The sequence below is a fragment of the Theobroma umbraticum genome, unplaced genomic scaffold (genome assembly GCF_002168275.2).
Source record: "Theobroma umbraticum cultivar Fairchild unplaced genomic scaffold, ASM216827v3 scaffold_44.0, whole genome shotgun sequence".
Taxonomy (NCBI): Eukaryota; Viridiplantae; Streptophyta; class Magnoliopsida; order Malvales; family Malvaceae; genus Theobroma; species Theobroma umbraticum.
Genome location: NW_018397255.1, coordinates 9,510,461 through 9,529,562, shown reverse-complemented (window position 1 = coordinate 9,529,562; position 19,102 = coordinate 9,510,461). Strand labels below are relative to the sequence as shown.

The following is a 19,102-nucleotide window of genomic DNA, read 5'->3' as shown; positions in this document are numbered from 1 at the left end:
CTTTTACCTTAACCCTTAATTGTAAGAAACTGAAAACATTTGTTCTTTCATTGTTAGAATTGAAACTTTAACCCTAAATTGATAAAAACCCAAAAGTTTTGATCTCAAATTGAGCATTTAGTCAAAAATAAGTCATATATTGAGCAAATAATATTCCAATACTAGAATAAAGAAATCATATATAATTATATATATTTGCATATTCAACTCGATTTAATAAATCAAGGGAACAACGTAATACATACTGCATGATAACAAATTTACATTAAAATTAATTTTCAAAGTTGAAAATATTAAAAAAATATCAAGTCAGTTACCTATTTCGTTAAAATCAAAAAAAAAAAAACCTAATCATTGAAATTCTTTTGACACTTGAAAGAATTGGGATTTTGATTTTGAGATGATGATGCAAATTATATTAAATAACACTAAAACTTGAGTGATAAGAAAATCATATTGATACCAGATTATGAAATATAAACTAAAAGAATAAATAAAAAAATATTAATAAAATAAAAAAATCTTATTCGAAAATATGTATTTAGAAATGAAGTGAAAGGTATATTGATAGACTAATAACTCATTAAATCTTAATCTTAATTTAATTTAATCTATATTCAAATTTAAATATACATAATTAAATTTAAAAGTTCAAATCATATTACAATTTTTGTATTTGATTTGTTACATTGATTGATTTGGTCTAAATTTTTAAATTATAACATAATAAACATTCACACATATATATATTCAAAATAATTATATATATTTTTAAATTTTTTATTCTATTCTTAATATCATTATCAAGGATATTTCACTTTCTTTTTACTTCACGATTCACGCAGCTTCGGGAAAACTTTTAAGCATTTGTCAACTCTTTTTGTACCCCATTTCCACAGTTCTAAGTTAAAAAGTGAGTACTTGACTCTTTTTTTTTTTTCTACAAACCGTTTGGTACTATCTATTCATCAAAAGGTTGTTTTCCCAATGGATTTTACATTTTAGTAAATAAGAACCCGTTTAAATTCTAAGATGATATCTTTCTTGCAGTATAGATTATGTAATTTACCGACAAGTATAAGATTTTGCCTTTCCCACAAAAGGAAAAAAACAAAATTTAGATTTTTCATGGTTATAGTTTTTTATTTGTTTTAAAATAAAATAATAAATATATAAACTCAAATATATTTTTTAGATATCACTAAACCTGAGATAATATTTAAAATTAATTTTTTAATGTCTTATATACTAACGTGGTTGAATTGATCGAATAAAAATTTTTTAATGTCTCATTAAATTAACTTTTTGAATAAAAAAAAAGTTCTCTCAACCAATAATAACCAATATACAGTTAAATAAAAAAGATAATTTTTTTGAATACGATGTGCTTTAGGTTGCTTTAAATGAATGTGCCATCATGCGATAAGATGAAAGCAAAAGCTACTAAATACAATTAAAAAATTTTATGGAAAAACATGTTGAACACAAAATACGGGGTGCTAAAGAAAAAGAATGTAGTATTTCTCATTCAGTCTCTTTTTGGGGTCCAAGAAACAGAGTACAAGACACCGAGATTAATATAAGTAGACACCCAACAAGTCGACCAAAAGAAGGAGCGACTCTTGATGTGCTTATGCCCCATAACTGTGACAAGGCAGCCTGAAACACAAATCAAAAACCCAACTCAATATGATTAGTGGATACCCAAAGCAATTACTAGACAATGTTTAACAAGTTAACAGCAACTGAGACTGGACAATGACTAACTAAAATTGTACCAAGATCAAACCATTTGAATTTCTTCTTCAGACAAGTGAAATTTATTTCTCCTTTACTACTGGTCCCATGCTTTGCGTTCACAATTCACAAAGTCAAAACACAAGCCTTTTCCTTTCTCCAGAACATTCTTTATAATAATTTAAGTATCCTCATCCTGATGGAAATTATCTTTTATTTTTTTCCTTACTACATTCCTCCAATCCAGACAATTAGAGGAATTAGATTTCACGCTCCTCTCCTTATATTCTATCATGTCTCTTATATTCTCCTACCAACGACTCCAAAAGCATTGTTAGCATTAGTGCCTTCAGCTTCAATTTTTACTGTAAGGAGTTTCCTCCAGCTTGAACTTACTCAAACTCAAGATCCAACAACCTCATCAAAAGAAATACCCAAAAGTGCAACTGAGAGAGAGAGATACCTCAATAAACTGGACATTTGCAACTTTGCTGATTTTCTCAAGCTGAAGTCCACGTGCTAAAAGCACCTGTGGCAGAACGTGCTCAGACATATATAGAACTAAAGCATTGCCATAAAATTATAAAGAACTATGCCTCAGTACACTAGTTATTATCATTATTGTGATAGCAAAATAGGTCAGATAAAAGTTCAGTTTTACTTTTTACAATATTGTCGGTGCAATAGTTATTATTGATTGTTAAAGTGGAAAAGCATACTATAGTTGAGAGTCAAACCTCAGCTAAGAAGGACAGAGTACCAAGGGCAATCATCAGAGATAACGAATAGAAACCTGGCACCACAAACTCCTGCAATGTTCATGCAGAGTTCTGTCAAGAAATGCTCTATACCCTTGAATACCAAGAAGTGCAACAAATATAAACCATATTCAAAATAATGATTTCTATGCTTTAAGTTAAAACCAGAATTGCACTAAATGATTGTAAAACTTTTTGAGAGTTATACAAGGTGGTTGATTTGCAAAGTGCATAACAACAACAAAACCACATGGATCACATTATGCCATTGTGCTATGTTTATGGCCATATCCTCAATAAGCTTAGTAGATGCACAGCCTCTTTTCAATACTTTTCACCCATGTCTTCTTTGGTCTTCCCTTTATTTTGATGTGGGAATTCTAAGAAAGTCATATCTTCTTATTTGAAGACTTGTAGGCTGTAGCCTCACATGGTCAAACCTTTACCACCTCAACCTATTTCCCTCATTTTGTCTTAAATTGTTACCATTCCTACCTTTCCCAGAATATATTCATTTCTAAACTTATCCTTCACTCTATACTCACATCCATTTTAGCATCCTCATCAAGTACACCATCTTATACATATGTTAGTACATAGCTACCAAAAACAATTCATAATTTGATGGATAATCCTTCCAAAGTTTTCATTCTTAAGATCGTCATATATAACGAAGAGGTGAATTTTAGGTTTTAACAAATCATGTAATTATAATACTTTTACAAATTTGATAATTAACTAAAACCAAGAAGAACTAATTAGCTAATACATCATCCTTAAGTGAACTAATATGTAAAACGAACAACATAATTCATCAACACGAATTACCTTCTCATAAAACATATGAGATAATAAGGCCTAGCAGAATTGATTAGTTGGTCAAACATAACTTGACAGCACAATGCGTCACCCCAAACGACATCAGCAAACGACATATTTGGTTTGGTCATTAGAATTGTCAACTAGAAAGTAGGGTGCCAGGTCCTAGTTCGTAAGTTATCTATTTCTTTATATACAACATTTTTAAAAACGTAATGGTTAGGCCATACTCCATGGCTTAAAAGATGCAATCCAAAGAGTTATAAAGTGAAGTCCAAAAGTTTGCAGCAGATAAGCACTAGAAGTCCCAATCTGCAAATTGGAGCATGTCTGTCCCCATGGAAGCAGATTAGGGCAAATATAAATGTCCATTTATGCATTGCTGCAGCTTCAATATTTGGCAGTCAAAACCAGGCAGCAGCCAAAATTTTTAGCTTATATCTTAATCAATTGAAGTGGAAATAATAAGTGGAACAGTTATGCATAAGAAAATGGTGCTTTATGACATTAGATCAGCTCTGGTCAAAACTTTAATTACTTACATGTACAAAATGTCTCTCTAAACATTTACAAATTGATCATTTTATGCACTCACCTCAAAGGCAAATGTGCATATTCCTGCAGCAGGGCTGGCCAGTATGCCAAATGAAAGAACTGTCACCCTAGAAAGGAGTATTTGCTTCAAGCATCAATAGCATGACAGATAAAATGAGGGTAGATATCATCATAAAGATGTGAACATAAATATTGGAATAAAGATTATGGCAATAGTCAGGAGCAAGTTTGACAGCAAGCATAAAGCAACATACAAATATAGCAAGAATTGCAGAAGGTGAAAATTTCAAAGGCTTCCATTCTAGTTCTAAAAGGAAAAAAAAACCTTACACGGGTTGATCTGATGCCTTAGCAGCAGCCTTTATAAGACAGTAGCAGATTCCACCAGATATAGACGAAAATAAACCAATCAAGACTGCATACATATGTTGACTTCCTCTCAAATTGATATTGCTTGCGTCCTCAGCTTTGAGTAGCCCTCCTGCCACATCCCAGGAAGGGTGAAAAGACCCGCAGTAATAGGTTTGCTACCAGTAATGCACAGTTACAGGAAAAAATATAAATAATTCCACAAGTCAAGAAAAGCAAGTAAAACTGAAGGACATGATTTTGTTCATTCCCATTCCTCATGCAAGCATTCATGAGTTTACCATAAAGCAATTGAACAGGTATAGCTTTGCCAGAATTCATTAAAAGAGAAGTAGAAAACACATGTCCACCACGCCAGCCACCAGAAGGAAATGTGCGTATTTATATTAAACCTCTATAGAAAAACAAACAAAGAAAAGCATTGTACTCCTCAATAACAACTCTGCAATAACTTTCAAACGAAAAAAGAAAACAAAAACTCTGCAATCACAATATTTTTATGAAAGAAAAAGCAAATAAATACATAAACAAAATCAGAAAATGTTGAGTTACCTCTATGGAAAAATTAATTTATGTTTTAGGATGGATTTAAATAATTGCCTCAAACTGCTTTGTTGTGGTTTATGATGGTTCTTTATAACAAATGGCATTAGGGTTTAGAAAGCAGAATGCATTTACAAAGTAATTATGATAACAAAAAGTTGAAGTTTGGAGGGAAGGCAGATAAGATGGAATTTTCAGGCAGCAGTAAGAAGACAGTTTTGAGGGCTCTGATGGTTTGGTTAGTTAATGGAATTGGCTGGCACTGAAAAGTCTAGAATTTAAGGCTCTGAATAAGGCAAGAAAGGGCTGAAACTTCTAAGAACTGAACAGTAACTTGAGAACAGTGAAGTTGTGAATTTTGGGTTTCAAGGTTTGGAATTTTTGGTGTTAAAAAAGAGAAGAATCACTACTAGCTACGAACTTAAATTGAGAACAAAAATCTAAAATAATAAAAGGGAAAATAAATCTATAAATAGTAATTTTTTGTCTTTTTTTTATATCCAAAAAAAAGGAAAGACCAGAAAGAACTAAATGATCCACAAAACTCAACTCCTTAACAGCTCTCCAATAGTTTTCAAACTATAATAATCGATAGATGCATAGACTACCTTTCATATCAGACCAGAACGAGGACTCTAAACTCTTAATCTTGAAATTTAAAACCGAACTTAAATTAACTAAAGACTGTATAAAAGAATTAAAAACTTGTTTATAAAATGAAAATTAATAACTTAAAAAAGAACTAAATAAAAAACACATTTTCAATGTGGGACTTGAAACGAAATGGACATTCAGTTTGTATAAGAGAAAGAATTTTATGATCAAAAGGATAAAATTCTCAATTTTATTATTTTTAACAACTAGAGACTGACACACAGATATAAAGCAGCAAGCATGCAGAAAGAGACAAAATAGAAGAGAAGTGACGTTACTGAAGGGATTGCAGGAAAGCATAAGCATGGGAACCATAAAAATCATGCATTAGCATTAAACCTTTAACATATCCAAGGCATTCTTTCTGAGCACATTAGAGAAGGTTCTGTTAACTCACTTCTGTACCTTGTGTAGTAAGCATCTGCTGAAAAATGAAAAGCATGCCAAAGAAACTGCAAGCAAGACCTGGAAAGGGAAAATAATAGATAAAGCAATCACACTCCTATGGTAAGGCAGCTCAAATTTATACCATAAGTCAAGACAGAAAGTACAAAAACATTAGCAGACCTCCAATTTCTGCAATTTTCAGCGTCTCTTGCAAAATAATTCTAGCCATGATTGAAGCCACTATTGGAGTTGTAAAGCTTAACACAATAGCCTGAGAAAAAGGCATTCGTTGAATGCTGAAAACAAAATTGAGCCAAACAATTATTACTTCAGGATTATCTAAGTTATGGTCATGAGGATAAAGCTTACAAGCCATAGCAAAGAGCACTCCAACAATGGTGGAGCATTATACTGAAATTTGACTAGGACAAGAAAAAGGTTGCGAGTTGAAAGGCGAAAGTATTCATATTGTTTAAGCCACTATCAACAGTGCATTATCCTGGAAAAAAGATTAATTTATGTTTACCTTGGTAACAATTTATGTCCTATGCCAACCTGATGATCTAATTTACCAATTTCATCTAGGTCAATAGTTCGATTAGTTTATATAGAAACTACGGGAACTGCAGCCATAAGAGTGATAGAGCCTTCATTGGACATTGCAAAGAATGTAGAACTCTCAACAACTTGATATGAGAAGGCAGACATGCATGCAGTCACAGTCACCACCACCAACCACACCCACCACCCCCTCCCAAAAAAAAAAAAATGTTCTACAATGCCTACCATCACTTGAGCAACTTTATTGTCCGTATAATCTAGCAAAAGAAGCTTTATAACTTTAGCAAGATGAAAATGCTGTATGAAAATTCCAAACAGATAAAGTGGGAGTAGTCCAAAATGATGCAAATATTTCTTTTCTTCCTTTGTTATTTTTTCTCTGATTCAGAAAAAGAGGAGGAAAGGGGTCACCAACGCAAGCAAACCCTAAAAAAGCCTGAAAAGCAAGCATGTTAAGTGAAACTTTTTTTTTTTCCTCAAACTGTTAAGTGAAACTTACCAATAGATAAAACTTAATAATGAGAGATATCCCACTAGGGCTCTTAAAACTAAAAGATTCCTGGGCTGTGTTGCTCCAAAAATTGGCTGCCCACTTCTTCTCAACCATATATATGATAGTATCACGGTAACAGTGCATCTTGCAAATGCAGTCTCAAATAAGGGAATTGACTGAGCTGCCGTCATAAAACCATAAAAAAAAAAAGGATAATTAAATCAATGAAAACTTTATGTAAAACCATCTTGTGTCACCAATAATTTAAAATCATCAAAAAATAGATGTCAGAAACTACTAAAGAAAGGGAAGGCATAAAAAACTTAAAAATAAAAGAGGTGCAGCACCAATAATAACATCAATATTGCACATATCTATGCATCAATAACAAAAAGACTTACTGATGTTTACGACTTATCTATATCTTCATTTGATTTAGATTCATAAAAAACTTAAAAATACAAGAGTGCAGCACCAATAATAACATCAATATTGCATATATCTATGCAAAAATAACAAAAGACTTATTGATGTTTACGACTTACCTATATCTTAATTCGATTTAGATTTAGAAGCTTCTTTTAGGTAATTAAAATTTAAGACTTAATTTATGCTATTTAGAACTTATGACTAGCTGGCTTATTATATCCCAGACTATTGAGACTAACTAGGATTATGTTTAAAGTGTCATTTCATCAGAACTTTCATGGGGAGAAGCAAAGATAATTTATAAGGGCATGCTTGGTTGGAGGGAATGGAATAGCCATTCCTCCTCTATTCTCATTCTTGAGATACAGCTTCATTTGGTTCAATGGAATAGCTATTCTTCGGAATAACCATTCCAAGAGAAGCCTGAATAGCCATTACCAAGGCCCCCTTTGGTAATGGCTATATTCCAAATTGTTGGGAACAAGAAAAAAAAACTGATTAGACAAATATACCCTTTTACAATTTAAAAACTTACCTTATAAAAAAATACTAAACCTATTTTTTTATCTTCTTCCTCACTCCTCTCTCTAAAGCACAGAAGACACAAAATTTTTTACTTCATATAAAAAAAAAGAAATAAAAATATTTAAATATTATTTAATATATTAATATTATTTAACTATAATAAATATTATAATGACTATTATTTAATATTATTATTTGAATATAATAAATGTAATAAAGAATATTATTTAGTATTATTTAAATTTAATGAAAAATATATTTTGTCTTTTAATATTAAATATTATTTAATTACAATAAAAGGTTTAATTATCTTCTAATACAAAATATTATTAAATTATAATAAAAATATATTTGTATTTTGATGAAAATATTATTAATTATAGTAAAAGTTATTTTGATTTTATTACTTAGAATATTTTTATCTTTTAACAAAATAAATTCTTTAATTTTAATAATGAGCATTTTTTTCTCATCATAGTATTTTCATTTTTTAATTAAAAAATCTTTAAATTTTAATAAGGGGTATTTTTATCATTTACCCATTATTCTTTAACTATTCTTAAAATTATTCCTGCCAACCAAACAATGGAATAAGTAATAATAGCGATTTCTATCCTATTCCATTCCCATGAACCAATCTACATAATAGTTATTCTTCCCCTATTCTATTCCCATTCTATTCCTTCCAATGAACCAAGCAAACAGAAAAGGGACTAATTTACATATGAAGCAACATATATGATATTCCCTGTAACTTGGCTTCCACCATAGAGGAGCAGAAACTTACTAACCAGTGAAATTATCTGAAAGAACTTCCATGATAAAGTAGGTTACAGATGATAAGGTCATGCATATTAGACCAGAGTAACTGGAACCATTCCATACCCACAAAACAAACTGTGAAACTGGAGATATCTCAGTTTCTGATACTTTTATCACTTGCTCCTGCAAACACCTCAAACCACGTTAGCTAAATTAAGTTCATAAACTGAAAGACTTCAACATTACCTTTTACATTCTTGGTAAGCAAATATTAGTGTTGGTTTAGCATAAGCAACATGGTTAACCGTGAATTTCAATCAACTAGACAAACTTAAAGACTCTGTTAGGTTGATGCTTTTACTATTTGCTTTTTGTTCTTTTTGCAAAAAATCAAGAGAAAGCTAAAAGAAAAAAAATAAAAAATGAGTAGTGAAAAGCAAATAGCAAAAGTACTAACCAAACGGAATCTAATTTGAGGAGCGTTGTTGTTTAATGGCACCATGATTTCTACTTCTACATTTAATTTTCCATTGCTTCAAATCTATATCAAATTGTTCATATTTTGCCAATAAAATCTGAGTTAAGAAAAGCCGCTTAATTGCATGCACCATTCTCCATTTCTTTCTACAAAAATTAAATAGTGAAGAGAAAAAAGTTAATCCTGTGTTTGATTGCAGCTTTTACTATTTGCTTTTCACTTTTTTGGATTCTTTTTGGTATTGATTTGGCTACTCTATTTACTCTACTAATATTCGACAACCAAATGTGGCCAAACAAAGTCATGTGATCTTCAATATATATGTAAAAATGAAAAGCAAAATAATTCGATAATCAAGCCAAACAATCAAATTTCAAATCCAATCGGCTTCTAATAAACAAGAAAAAGTAAATTAAAGTACAAACTAAAGATTGAGCAATTAATAATTTTACAATAGAAAAAAATGTAAAAATAGAATTAAAGCTTTGCTTTACTTACTCTAGGTTTTCTTCGGGAACGATAGACCGAGAAGATGTTGATCTTCGGCCGCTCGCTCTGAGTCAAGAGAGGAGTTATCTCCTCCGACGCCGATGTAGCTGAGCCACCATCAGCCGCTGATTCTGAGGCGCCACGCACGATCAGTTCCACCGTATGATTCCCACCGTTCATATTCGCTGAAGCCGCCATCATCGCACATACAAAAAAAAAAAAAAAGAAATCCTAAAGGTTCCTTACTGTGGAATATAACTAATTGAAAGAGAATGTATAAAGTTCAGTTCCGGCGACAATGAAGGTGCGTTACTTTTGCATAAAGGGAAAATGAGGAAAAAATGGCTAATGATTTTGGCAGTTCGTTGGTAAAAATAACGTGTCAACGGTCAAGTTGGTGTGTACACTTGGCAGGAACTGCAATGAGCATGGGACCCCTAACTGACACTCGATGCTGTTGATAGCAGCCGTTCGATTTGATAATCAAGGAGATTGAGGGACTGAACGGTTGGGTTTGGTGGCCTCAGAATATGTACTTACAAATGCCAACTATGATTCGGATTGCAAACAGAAAAAATTCCTCATTTCTTGAGGAGGTCGCGCCAAAATGTGAATCATCTGAGCATTTACCTTTAAATCAATAATGTGTATTTGCTTATGGGATTGTTGATTAATCTCCGTTACCAGATCCCGTCAAACCTTGTTCTCATCCTACAAACTGGTAAAAATTTTGTTTTTGCATGCCTGAAGGATTTAAATACAAATCTAAAATCAAGAATGAAACATGAATAATCTAATTTGGATATATAATTTGAATGTGATTGTTGAGAATATGATTACAATAAATATGATTGTTAAAACTATAATTAAAAGAAAACATTAGAGCATTTAATATATATAAAAGTTTATCAATTAAAATATTAAAAAAATAATATTACAGCATTTAATTCAAAAACATTTTACTGAAAATTAATCAAAGCAATACACATAATAGAGAGAGATATAGCAAAGCACAAAAATTAATGAAATGGGATATATTGGATAAATGTCATCTGCATGTCATCCCCCTACCTGGGCAATGTTAACTATAAGACTGCAATTCTGCGACGTTGGTCGTTTCCCTCAATTGAAGAGCTAGCGTGATTGCCCCATCAAAGCGATACACAATCAAGCTCAACGCTGCACTTCACCGTGCATCGTTTTCCTAGAGATTGAATCAGAATTAGTCACTTACCTTTTAGGTGGGAAGTTAGAGTTCAGTGACAGCTCAATTTCTTCAAGAGATCGTCCTTTTGTTTCAACTATAAAGTAATAAGCAAAAACTGCTGACAGCAAGGACACACTGCCAAAACCAGCATAAACTGAAGCAACTCCAAATATCTCCACTAAGTCAAGGAAGAACAGCCCCACCAAGAAATTACAAACCTATATCAACAAGAAAGTGCAGCGTGGTAAGAGATGTTTCCATTGCCCTGAACTGGAGCATCAAGAAACAAAAGTAATATACTAGAGCAATGAACTAACATCAAATAATTGGAAGCCAGTAGTGGTTACAAGCAATATACCTCCACTGACTTCCTAGTTCGACTGTAGGTAATACTAATAATTAACACAAGTTGCAAAATTACTTGAAAGTATGGCCAATCTAAAGACACTGAACATAAATACAAATCACATACCCAATGAACAGAGAAACTAAACCCCATTATCTTTCCACGTGTCCTGTTGCTGCTAAGTTCTGGAATAATGAGACCAGTTACCGGGCCTGCTCCAATTGCAAAGGTGAATATGTACCTACAAGAAAGTATTTTGAAGGAAAGGACATAAATGGGCTGTTATTTTGGATTTTCAAAAGCCATTAGAATGAGATCCCTTCACCATGCTCTCTGCGACATTTAAATAGTAAAAGTATATTCAAAGAATTAACATTTTAACCATTGGGAAAGTACTCAAAGATCAAGTAGTAAGCTTTTGAAGCTTTTAAGCCCCAAATTTGCAGATCAAGCCAAAAAAAAAGAAAAAACAAAAGAATGCTTCTTTAGCTTTCAACAGCCTAGCTGAGCTAGCCCAGAGTCACTTGTACTATTAGAGGGTCGTCAAGCTTTGTAGACGTAATTTGCCTCCCTAACCCATTACTAAATCAGAAACAAGTGATGCAAGTATCAATAATTACACAGATTATTAATGGTCCCACTTAACAAGCAAGACATCAAGGCTTAGCATAAAGAAGGGCAATCAACAGGTGTTCAAACTATACAGGTCAATATATTTCAGTTTTAAATTGAGCATAATGAGGATTCTTACATAAGAGTTCCAAGGATAGATAAGTTGTGACTGAAATCTTCATCTAATGGAAAATTGATTGCGAAAACAATAACAAACATTGAAACTGCCTGCAAAAAGAGAGTTGATTGCTTAGTGTAATTAGCAATGTGTCAATCAAAAGAATGTGTAGTGAACTGAATTGCATACGTGCAGGTTGAGGTACTCAAATGCATGCATGCACACAAACACACACACACACATACACAGAGTCAATCTCCCTTCTTTAGGCCAAGTTTATCAAATTTTTAGTCTGAATGTCTGCATACATGGTGAAAAGACTATAATTTGATATAAACGCATATATATACCGATCTGAAACTAATTAGTTTTACACCCTTCTATAACTTCATATATGGTACATATTTTAACAAACCAACCATTGGATTTAACAACCTACTAATACTAATCACACATGTAAAATTTCAAGTGAATCCAATATCCTTATCTACTTGCTTTTATAATACATATCACAGTCAAAATTTTATTCAATCAAACAAATAATTAGACATTTTTTAATTAATTTGAAATTCGGCATGCATGATCTACATGAATAGAGCATGAAATCCAACAGTTGCATTAACCAAATATAAATCGTATGAAAAAGACATGAAATGATGTAAAACTAAATTAGTTTTATACCGATGTAGTGAATCCCTCCTCCTCTCTCTCTCTCTCTCTATATATATATATATATATCTCTCTCTCTCTCTCTCTCTCTATATATATATATATATATATATGTTTTGTTATTTGTTTAACTATGTTGGCAACTTCTTGCCCAAAAAATGAGCAAATCCACTATTTAGCCTCCCTACTAAGCAACTATAGAACCAAGATTTTGAGTTTGTGGGGGCAAAAGTCTTATATAATATTAAGGGTTAATTTTTTTTTTATGCTAAATAATGAATCCATATGCAGTATATCAACTAATCTACTACAATAAACACATATTAAAGAAAAACCATAACATAAAAAATTTTCAAAGTTGAGTACGAAGATTTCATATTTGTGGTGTTCTAGCATGTTAAAAGTTTAAGTTTCATGTTAATTCTACACAAGTTCGAGTTAAGAATCTTAATATTGGAGTAGCAAGTTATACAAGATTTAAAATTTTGAGGAAAGTACCTTTTTTTATTATTAAATAAGGAAACTACTGGTTACAAGTAGACTAGAATAAACTCCAATGAAATTTTGAAATGTAATTGAGGGTTACTTGATTAAGAATATTTTTGAAATCTTTTGACTTTACAATTGGAGAAGCAAGTAGTTCTTTTTCAAATTGTTGTTTACCTAAGAAAAATAGGTTAACTTCAATTATTTAAGAAGAATTAAATTTTACATGTAGCTGAGTCAAAAACCAATAAAAAAAGGTTAAAAATTGTTATTGATCATTCATCTATTAATGAGTGAGAATCATGTAAATTTAACTTTACCTTCTTTTTTTTTTTTTTTTGAGGGCAGGGTTTGCAGGGTTCAGGTTATAATTCTGATTTGTGTAAAATCAAATCAGAATATAGGTATAAACAAAATTTTAGGTCCGTTGTTGACACAAAGTGCACATTCCCTACACAAGCAATTATATGTTCAGACAATATGCTTATCTCAATTTCCCTTAAAAGAAGTGTTGCAGCAGGTATTGATACCATTTACAATCATAACTTAGTTTCAAAATAAGGATTTTACTCACTCACCATTCCCAGGTAACTTCCTATAAGAAGCTTTTTCCTTCCTTGCGTATCCATAAAGAAAGATGCGCAGAGTGCACCTGGAGACATCAACCACTTCACAAGAGTGAGAGGCTGTTTTAATAAAAGAAGGATAGAACAAAGAGATTAAAAAGCAAGAATAAAATACATAAGTTAGATCTCAAACCTACAAAATTTGTAAGTCCAACAAATAAACTTGCCAAAGCACCACTAGCAATTCCAACATCTTGAAAGGTCAATGATGAAAAATACAGAACTCCATTTATTCCAGCAAACTGTTGAAGAACAAAAAGGACTCCTCCAATGAATGCAACTGCAACCAAACAAAGGTGTATGAAAACTAAAGTGCCAAACTACAGTTTGAAACCAATACCAAACGTAACAACAATCTTAAGACTGCAATGTGGAACACCTTAAGAATACCTCAAAATTTTTCACATTTTATTGGGTGAGATTATCCAACAAGCATTCTATGTTCTTTCGGCAGAAAATATGTAAAAGGAAAAGTTGTAAATAACAACTGTTTGATAAAATACCACATTGAAGGAAAAAAAAACATCAGAACTGTTACATGACATCCAAAAAAGAAACCACCTTGATACAACCTCGAGAATGTGGCTCTTCTAAAAGTTCCAACCATCTGCTGTCTGCATCACTGCCATCATTCTTGATGACCGACTGGAATTCCTCAATTGCTTTGTCAACTTCTGAGTATCCCCAAAGGTTATGGATAATTGCAGCTGCATCATTTATTTTCCCTACCTACAGAAATGCCAAAATTCTATGTTTCAAAAAAAAAAGTGCCAAGAAGTAACAGATGTGGAGTATGGAATCAACAAATGAAACAAGGGTCATACTCTGCATAGCCAACGGGGGCTTTCCACAGCAAATTGCATACCAAGGGAAAGAAGAAAGCCAGGGATACTTGCTATATAGAACATTGTCCTCCACCTAGAAAACATAGTTTGCTAGATTCTTTAGCAGGTTGGAGAATGAAAACCTAAAATTGGATTAAAAAATCTGACATATGGCTACAAAATTCAACTAGATGACAGGCATTAAATTAGCACATTAACATACAGCACGTACTTCTGATGCTTATAAGTTCCCATGAAACCAGATGTTTAGTTGTTTGAACACAGAATGTATTGAAACAATATATGATCAAACAGGTATTGCCTATAGGTGAAAATGACAATAGAAGAAACCTAGATGATAGGCATTGAACTAATAAACACACATTTTTGCTGCCTAGGAGTTTCCATGAAACCAAACAAACAGTTGTTTGTAAACAGAATATCTGAGACAAGATACTGCATCAAATAAAATTGCCAATAAAATGAAGGTAAGAATGACAATATATGAAGAAATATTCACATATATTATAGACAACCAGTTTACATGATGCATATTCATCACTGATTCTTCAAATGAAGTGTAAGTATAATCAACAGCGTGGATGAAGCAGAACCCAGTCCTTGAAACTTGTTTGAAGGGTGTCAGATATACTAACAGACAAATTCTTTACAGTACTACCAGTTAATTAATAAGTGTTGCCAATTCTTTGCTCCATCCATGCTTTCACCAATCATCAGAGTCTCCAAGCCATTAATCCTTGTTAGTTTTTAGATCTGCAACTTAGGGTCAGAGAGCCCAAAGTTACCTTGCAATTTGGGTTGCTTTGTTTCAGTATCATTATATGATTTGGTTTCTTTCTGATTGAGCAATATGCAAAACTGACAAGGTTCTTTCAGTTCTATGTTATGTTCTTAAACCTATAAACTTATGTGTAAATTACCTCAGCATTATGATCGTAAGGTTGCAAAGAAACTAACCTTGTAGAAAGGTTTATTTTATGATCCATATGTGAAATTCAGTTAGAAAGAAAAAAGGAAAATTATATTTCCCTCATCAAAACCACCATGGCTCTGAACAAAGGCCAAAGGAGGGAAAAAGGTTCTCACCAATGTGGATCATCCTCTGCTGGTATTCCAAGAAACAGTGACAGAATAATTCCAAGGCAAGTACCAATTTGGCACAAAGTTCCCAATGAACCCCTATATTTTGTCGGGGCAACCTACAAGGAATAAACAGAAAACAGATAACAATTAAAAAAAACTGGAATATTCTCTCCCCAAATCCCACAAAACATGCAGCAAGTTTTATCGACCACAAGCTTTAACCAAAAAAAATCAAAGTAGAAATAGCCTCCTGCTCATTTATAACTTGTTCTCTTTCATAAAGTTATTTGCAATTAGAGCAGAATTAGATGGTTGACTTACAGTCTAGAGATATAGCTGATGACAGAATATTAAATCTCCGAAAAGTTTTCCAGCCAATAACAATTTATTTGCAAAAATTCTCTTTTTCTTGTTTAATGATGACACACTTTTACTCGGTTTACATCCATCTAACATGGTACCGGACAGACTCAGGGTAGAGTAAAAAGGAAAATTAATGGCAATTATTTTACATTTTTAAGAATAAGAAGAGGTTTCCCCTACTCCACGTTTCAACTAAGAGGAAAATTTCAGATGTTATGACATACAATAGAACTGTAAAACCTAGAAGTCAGCATACTTGCCATGAAGAAGTACCTCCGAAATATAAATTGGAACAAGAACAGTGTTCACACCAATACCAAGGCCAACGAGAAATCTTCCCAACAGTACTTCATCTAAGGAATGTGCTTGTGCACTGTCACAAATTGAAAAGAGTCAACCTTAATTAAAAATGAAAATTATGCAAAACACATTTCAATATGAAAACAGCGAAACACCTAACAACTCAACTAAATAGGAAGAAACTATTTAAACCTTTTTCTTATGTGCCCTCAAAAGTAGTTCAGTCTGTTTCTCCCATGAGTGCGCCTAAGAAGCATTATAAGTTGCTTTGGTGGCAAAGTAAAACAAACAACAAGTACAAAAAGATAAATCATTCACTAGTGGCTCTTTTCTGAAAGATCTATGGTGTAACAAGACAATAATTCAGCTGTAGTTATCCTACTAACAGAAATACTTCATGGGAAGCACAAGCAACCAAAGGGGTTTCTTTAAGATATAAATTGGTTTACAAGTTGGAAATAGACCTTTCAAGCACATAAAGTAAAAAAAGCTGGTGTAATATGAGACCTACAAGTCCTACTTGGATAAATACAAGCAGAAACAAGAGATAGGATGTGAAGCACACAAAGGAACCAAAGAGTGCAAAATAATTAATGTAATCTATTATCAATACTTCATAGCTCCATTTACATCAATTTTGAAAAAATTCAAGCCCCTGCCAGTTTCACTTGGAATAGAGAAGGGACAACAAGGATCACTTGGATTTCACAATGCATATATGCTATAATTACCTCACAATTGCACCAAGAATCAATGGTATTGTGTCAATCTGAAAAGTACGGCGACAACCAAGTTTGTCTACCAGTGAACTGCAACTTATGCTTCCAACAAAAGCTCCAGCAATGAATATGCTCACCACAAGCCCCTCAAGAATTGGATCTCCTTCAAAACCAAGTTCTTGAGCGATTGAAATGATGGGACCATTCATTACGCTGCAAAACAAAACAGCTTCATGAACTAGAATTCTTACAGAAATCAATCCTTCCCCATCAATTCAGGCTTTGACAAGCTAGTGAGAAAACCTTGAATCTTCATTGTTACAACTGAAGTCCAATGACCCCGTATTCTTTAGTATTTAGAAGTCAGTATTAATTTGGCTGCTAAGAAACTTGAATGGAATGAAAGAAAAGAAAAATATGAATACTGGCTTTCAAATTATACAATACTACTGGGGTATTGAAAAGTCAAAAATCAGCTGTAAACCATTACCTTGCTTACTTGCAGGTTTTTAAGTCTCTTAAACCAAGTTAATTAGCCATTAAAACGTAGTCATCTAATTCTTTTCAGAATCAATTAAGCCAAGCAACACCAGAGAAGCCGAAATTAATATCTAATAGTATAGGGATTGTTATACCACATATACGGGCATAGAGTTTAAAAACTTCGCAAGGAGGGTTTATACACTTGCAATGTATCCATTTAACTAAATATGTTAAAGTTAACATGTCATTGTTGATTTTCTTATTCGCAGTTAGATAAGCACTTGGTAAATTTATACATCTGCTTGTAACATAATTTCCACTTTCGCAACAGCTAAACGGAGTAAACTGATAGAAGATAATAACAGCATAATAAGTTCAATCAGAGCTTCACTCAGTTCCAACTTTTTCAAGTGTTTCGTTTCAATGCAATATCATAAATAGCAAGAATTTTCCTTTAATTTTAAAATAAAAGCAAAACTTACCCTATGTGATAGCCGAAAAGGAAATTGGACATTGAAGCCGTCAAAACGTGAGGAAAAGCAGGAAGCCATCCCAAATCAACACTTTGATCATTGCTTTTCCATTCTGTCGGCGAATCTTCATCATCTGCAATTTAATCCCTAATATCGTAATTAAGATAGAAGAAAAACTTACTCATGAATTGAATTTGAAGTAAGATAATAAGGTAGAAGCACCAGGTTTTTGAGTCTGTAACTGCTTCTTCGTCGCTGAAACTTTCAACTTTACGGGCGGAAACCGGAAACCGAAACCACAAGTCTTCGGTTTATGGAATAATTTGGGGTTTAAATGAGAGCCGAAGATCGGGGGAACCGGGACAACCGGTTGGTGGAGTACGGTGGCGACCCACATCGATCACGGAGAGCGAGAGAGAGAGGAAAATCTAAGAGAAAGAAGGGGCAGAATAGTTTTTTCCTTTCTTCGATCGAAATGTAAGGATAGTGCCACGTGGCGGAATCTATTCGGTGTGCAAGCAAGGACGAGGATGGAACGGTCGAGATAGAGCGAGTGAGAAAATTGGCGGGAATACACGTGGTCAAGAGTTTGGATTAGAATTGCCAACAGTGATAGAAAAAATAAGGAAAAGAACTGCCACTGCTACGAAGCACCCCTGGGCCTGGGGCCTTGGCTTTGCTAATACCCTTAGCTTGAAGGTTTTCGGCAGAAAGAGCATTTTTATTTTTACAATCATTTTATCTATCTTCTATTGAATCCTTTAGGCACCACATCAACAAATTCTAGCAAGCATACAGATTATTGTAAGTAATTAGATTGAATGGGTGACTCGCTCTATAATGTCCAAAAGTTGCCACTTTTGGTCAATGAGTTCGTACATGTTGCACCAACCTTATCAACAAAATTTTCAAAACAGCCAGACTGGGAAACATACGCATATGAGGAATAATAATGAGCTCTCAACCCAAGGCAAAGGGTACACAACGGGCATAAAGACTCTACATTCATGACATCTAACAAATTCTATGTATTTCTAGCAAGCAGACGACGTACAGATCCATCCCGCCTCCAACATCAATGATAAAAGGTTTGGTATACCAGATCCTATTAATTCCTGGCCAACTCCAGCTACCTAGCTCGCATCTCTTAATCGGCAAATTTCCTCCTTCTTCTTCCGATTTTGTGGTTGAGAATTTTAAATCTTCTTTTGTT

At 33.0% G+C, this 19,102-nt stretch overlaps 2 protein-coding genes across 5 annotated transcripts; both read right to left on the bottom strand.

Annotated features, from left to right (window-relative positions):
- Nucleotides 1-1,428: 1,428 nt before the first annotated feature.
- Nucleotides 1,429-10,768, bottom strand: LOC110410100 (Nodulin MtN21 /EamA-like transporter family protein). 4 transcript variants are annotated; one of them, XM_021419694.1, is made up of 11 exons: nucleotides 10,631-10,768; nucleotides 9,569-9,744; nucleotides 8,622-8,775; nucleotides 6,883-7,057; nucleotides 6,003-6,118; nucleotides 5,841-5,900; nucleotides 4,200-4,350; nucleotides 3,910-3,976; nucleotides 2,475-2,546; nucleotides 2,201-2,266; nucleotides 1,429-1,659 (listed from the first exon to the last, which is right to left on the bottom strand). In XM_021419694.1, exons 2-11 carry the CDS (start codon nucleotides 9,737-9,739, stop codon nucleotides 1,525-1,527), a joined length of 1,167 nt encoding a protein of 388 aa, XP_021275369.1. In that variant the 5' UTR covers nucleotides 9,740-9,744; nucleotides 10,631-10,768; the 3' UTR covers nucleotides 1,429-1,524. The 4 variants fall into 4 exon arrangements, with proteins under 4 accessions (XP_021275369.1, XP_089638453.1, XP_021275368.1 ...); XM_089782327.1 differs by lacking the exon at nucleotides 10,631-10,768 and adding an exon at nucleotides 10,190-10,278; XM_021419693.1 differs by lacking the exon at nucleotides 10,631-10,768 and adding an exon at nucleotides 9,873-10,012.
- LOC110410099 (Major facilitator superfamily protein) lies at nucleotides 10,447-18,860 on the bottom strand. Its single transcript, XM_021419690.2, has 12 exons — nucleotides 18,112-18,860; nucleotides 17,899-18,022; nucleotides 16,946-17,146; nucleotides 16,188-16,287; nucleotides 15,555-15,667; nucleotides 14,448-14,541; nucleotides 14,196-14,352; nucleotides 13,757-13,903; nucleotides 13,576-13,649; nucleotides 11,864-11,952; nucleotides 11,239-11,353; nucleotides 10,447-10,984 (listed from the first exon to the last, which is right to left on the bottom strand). Exons 1-12 carry the CDS (start codon nucleotides 18,284-18,286, stop codon nucleotides 10,790-10,792), a joined length of 1,584 nt encoding a protein of 527 aa, XP_021275365.1. The 5' UTR covers nucleotides 18,287-18,860; the 3' UTR covers nucleotides 10,447-10,789.
- Between the last annotated feature and the right edge of the window lie 242 nt (nucleotides 18,861-19,102).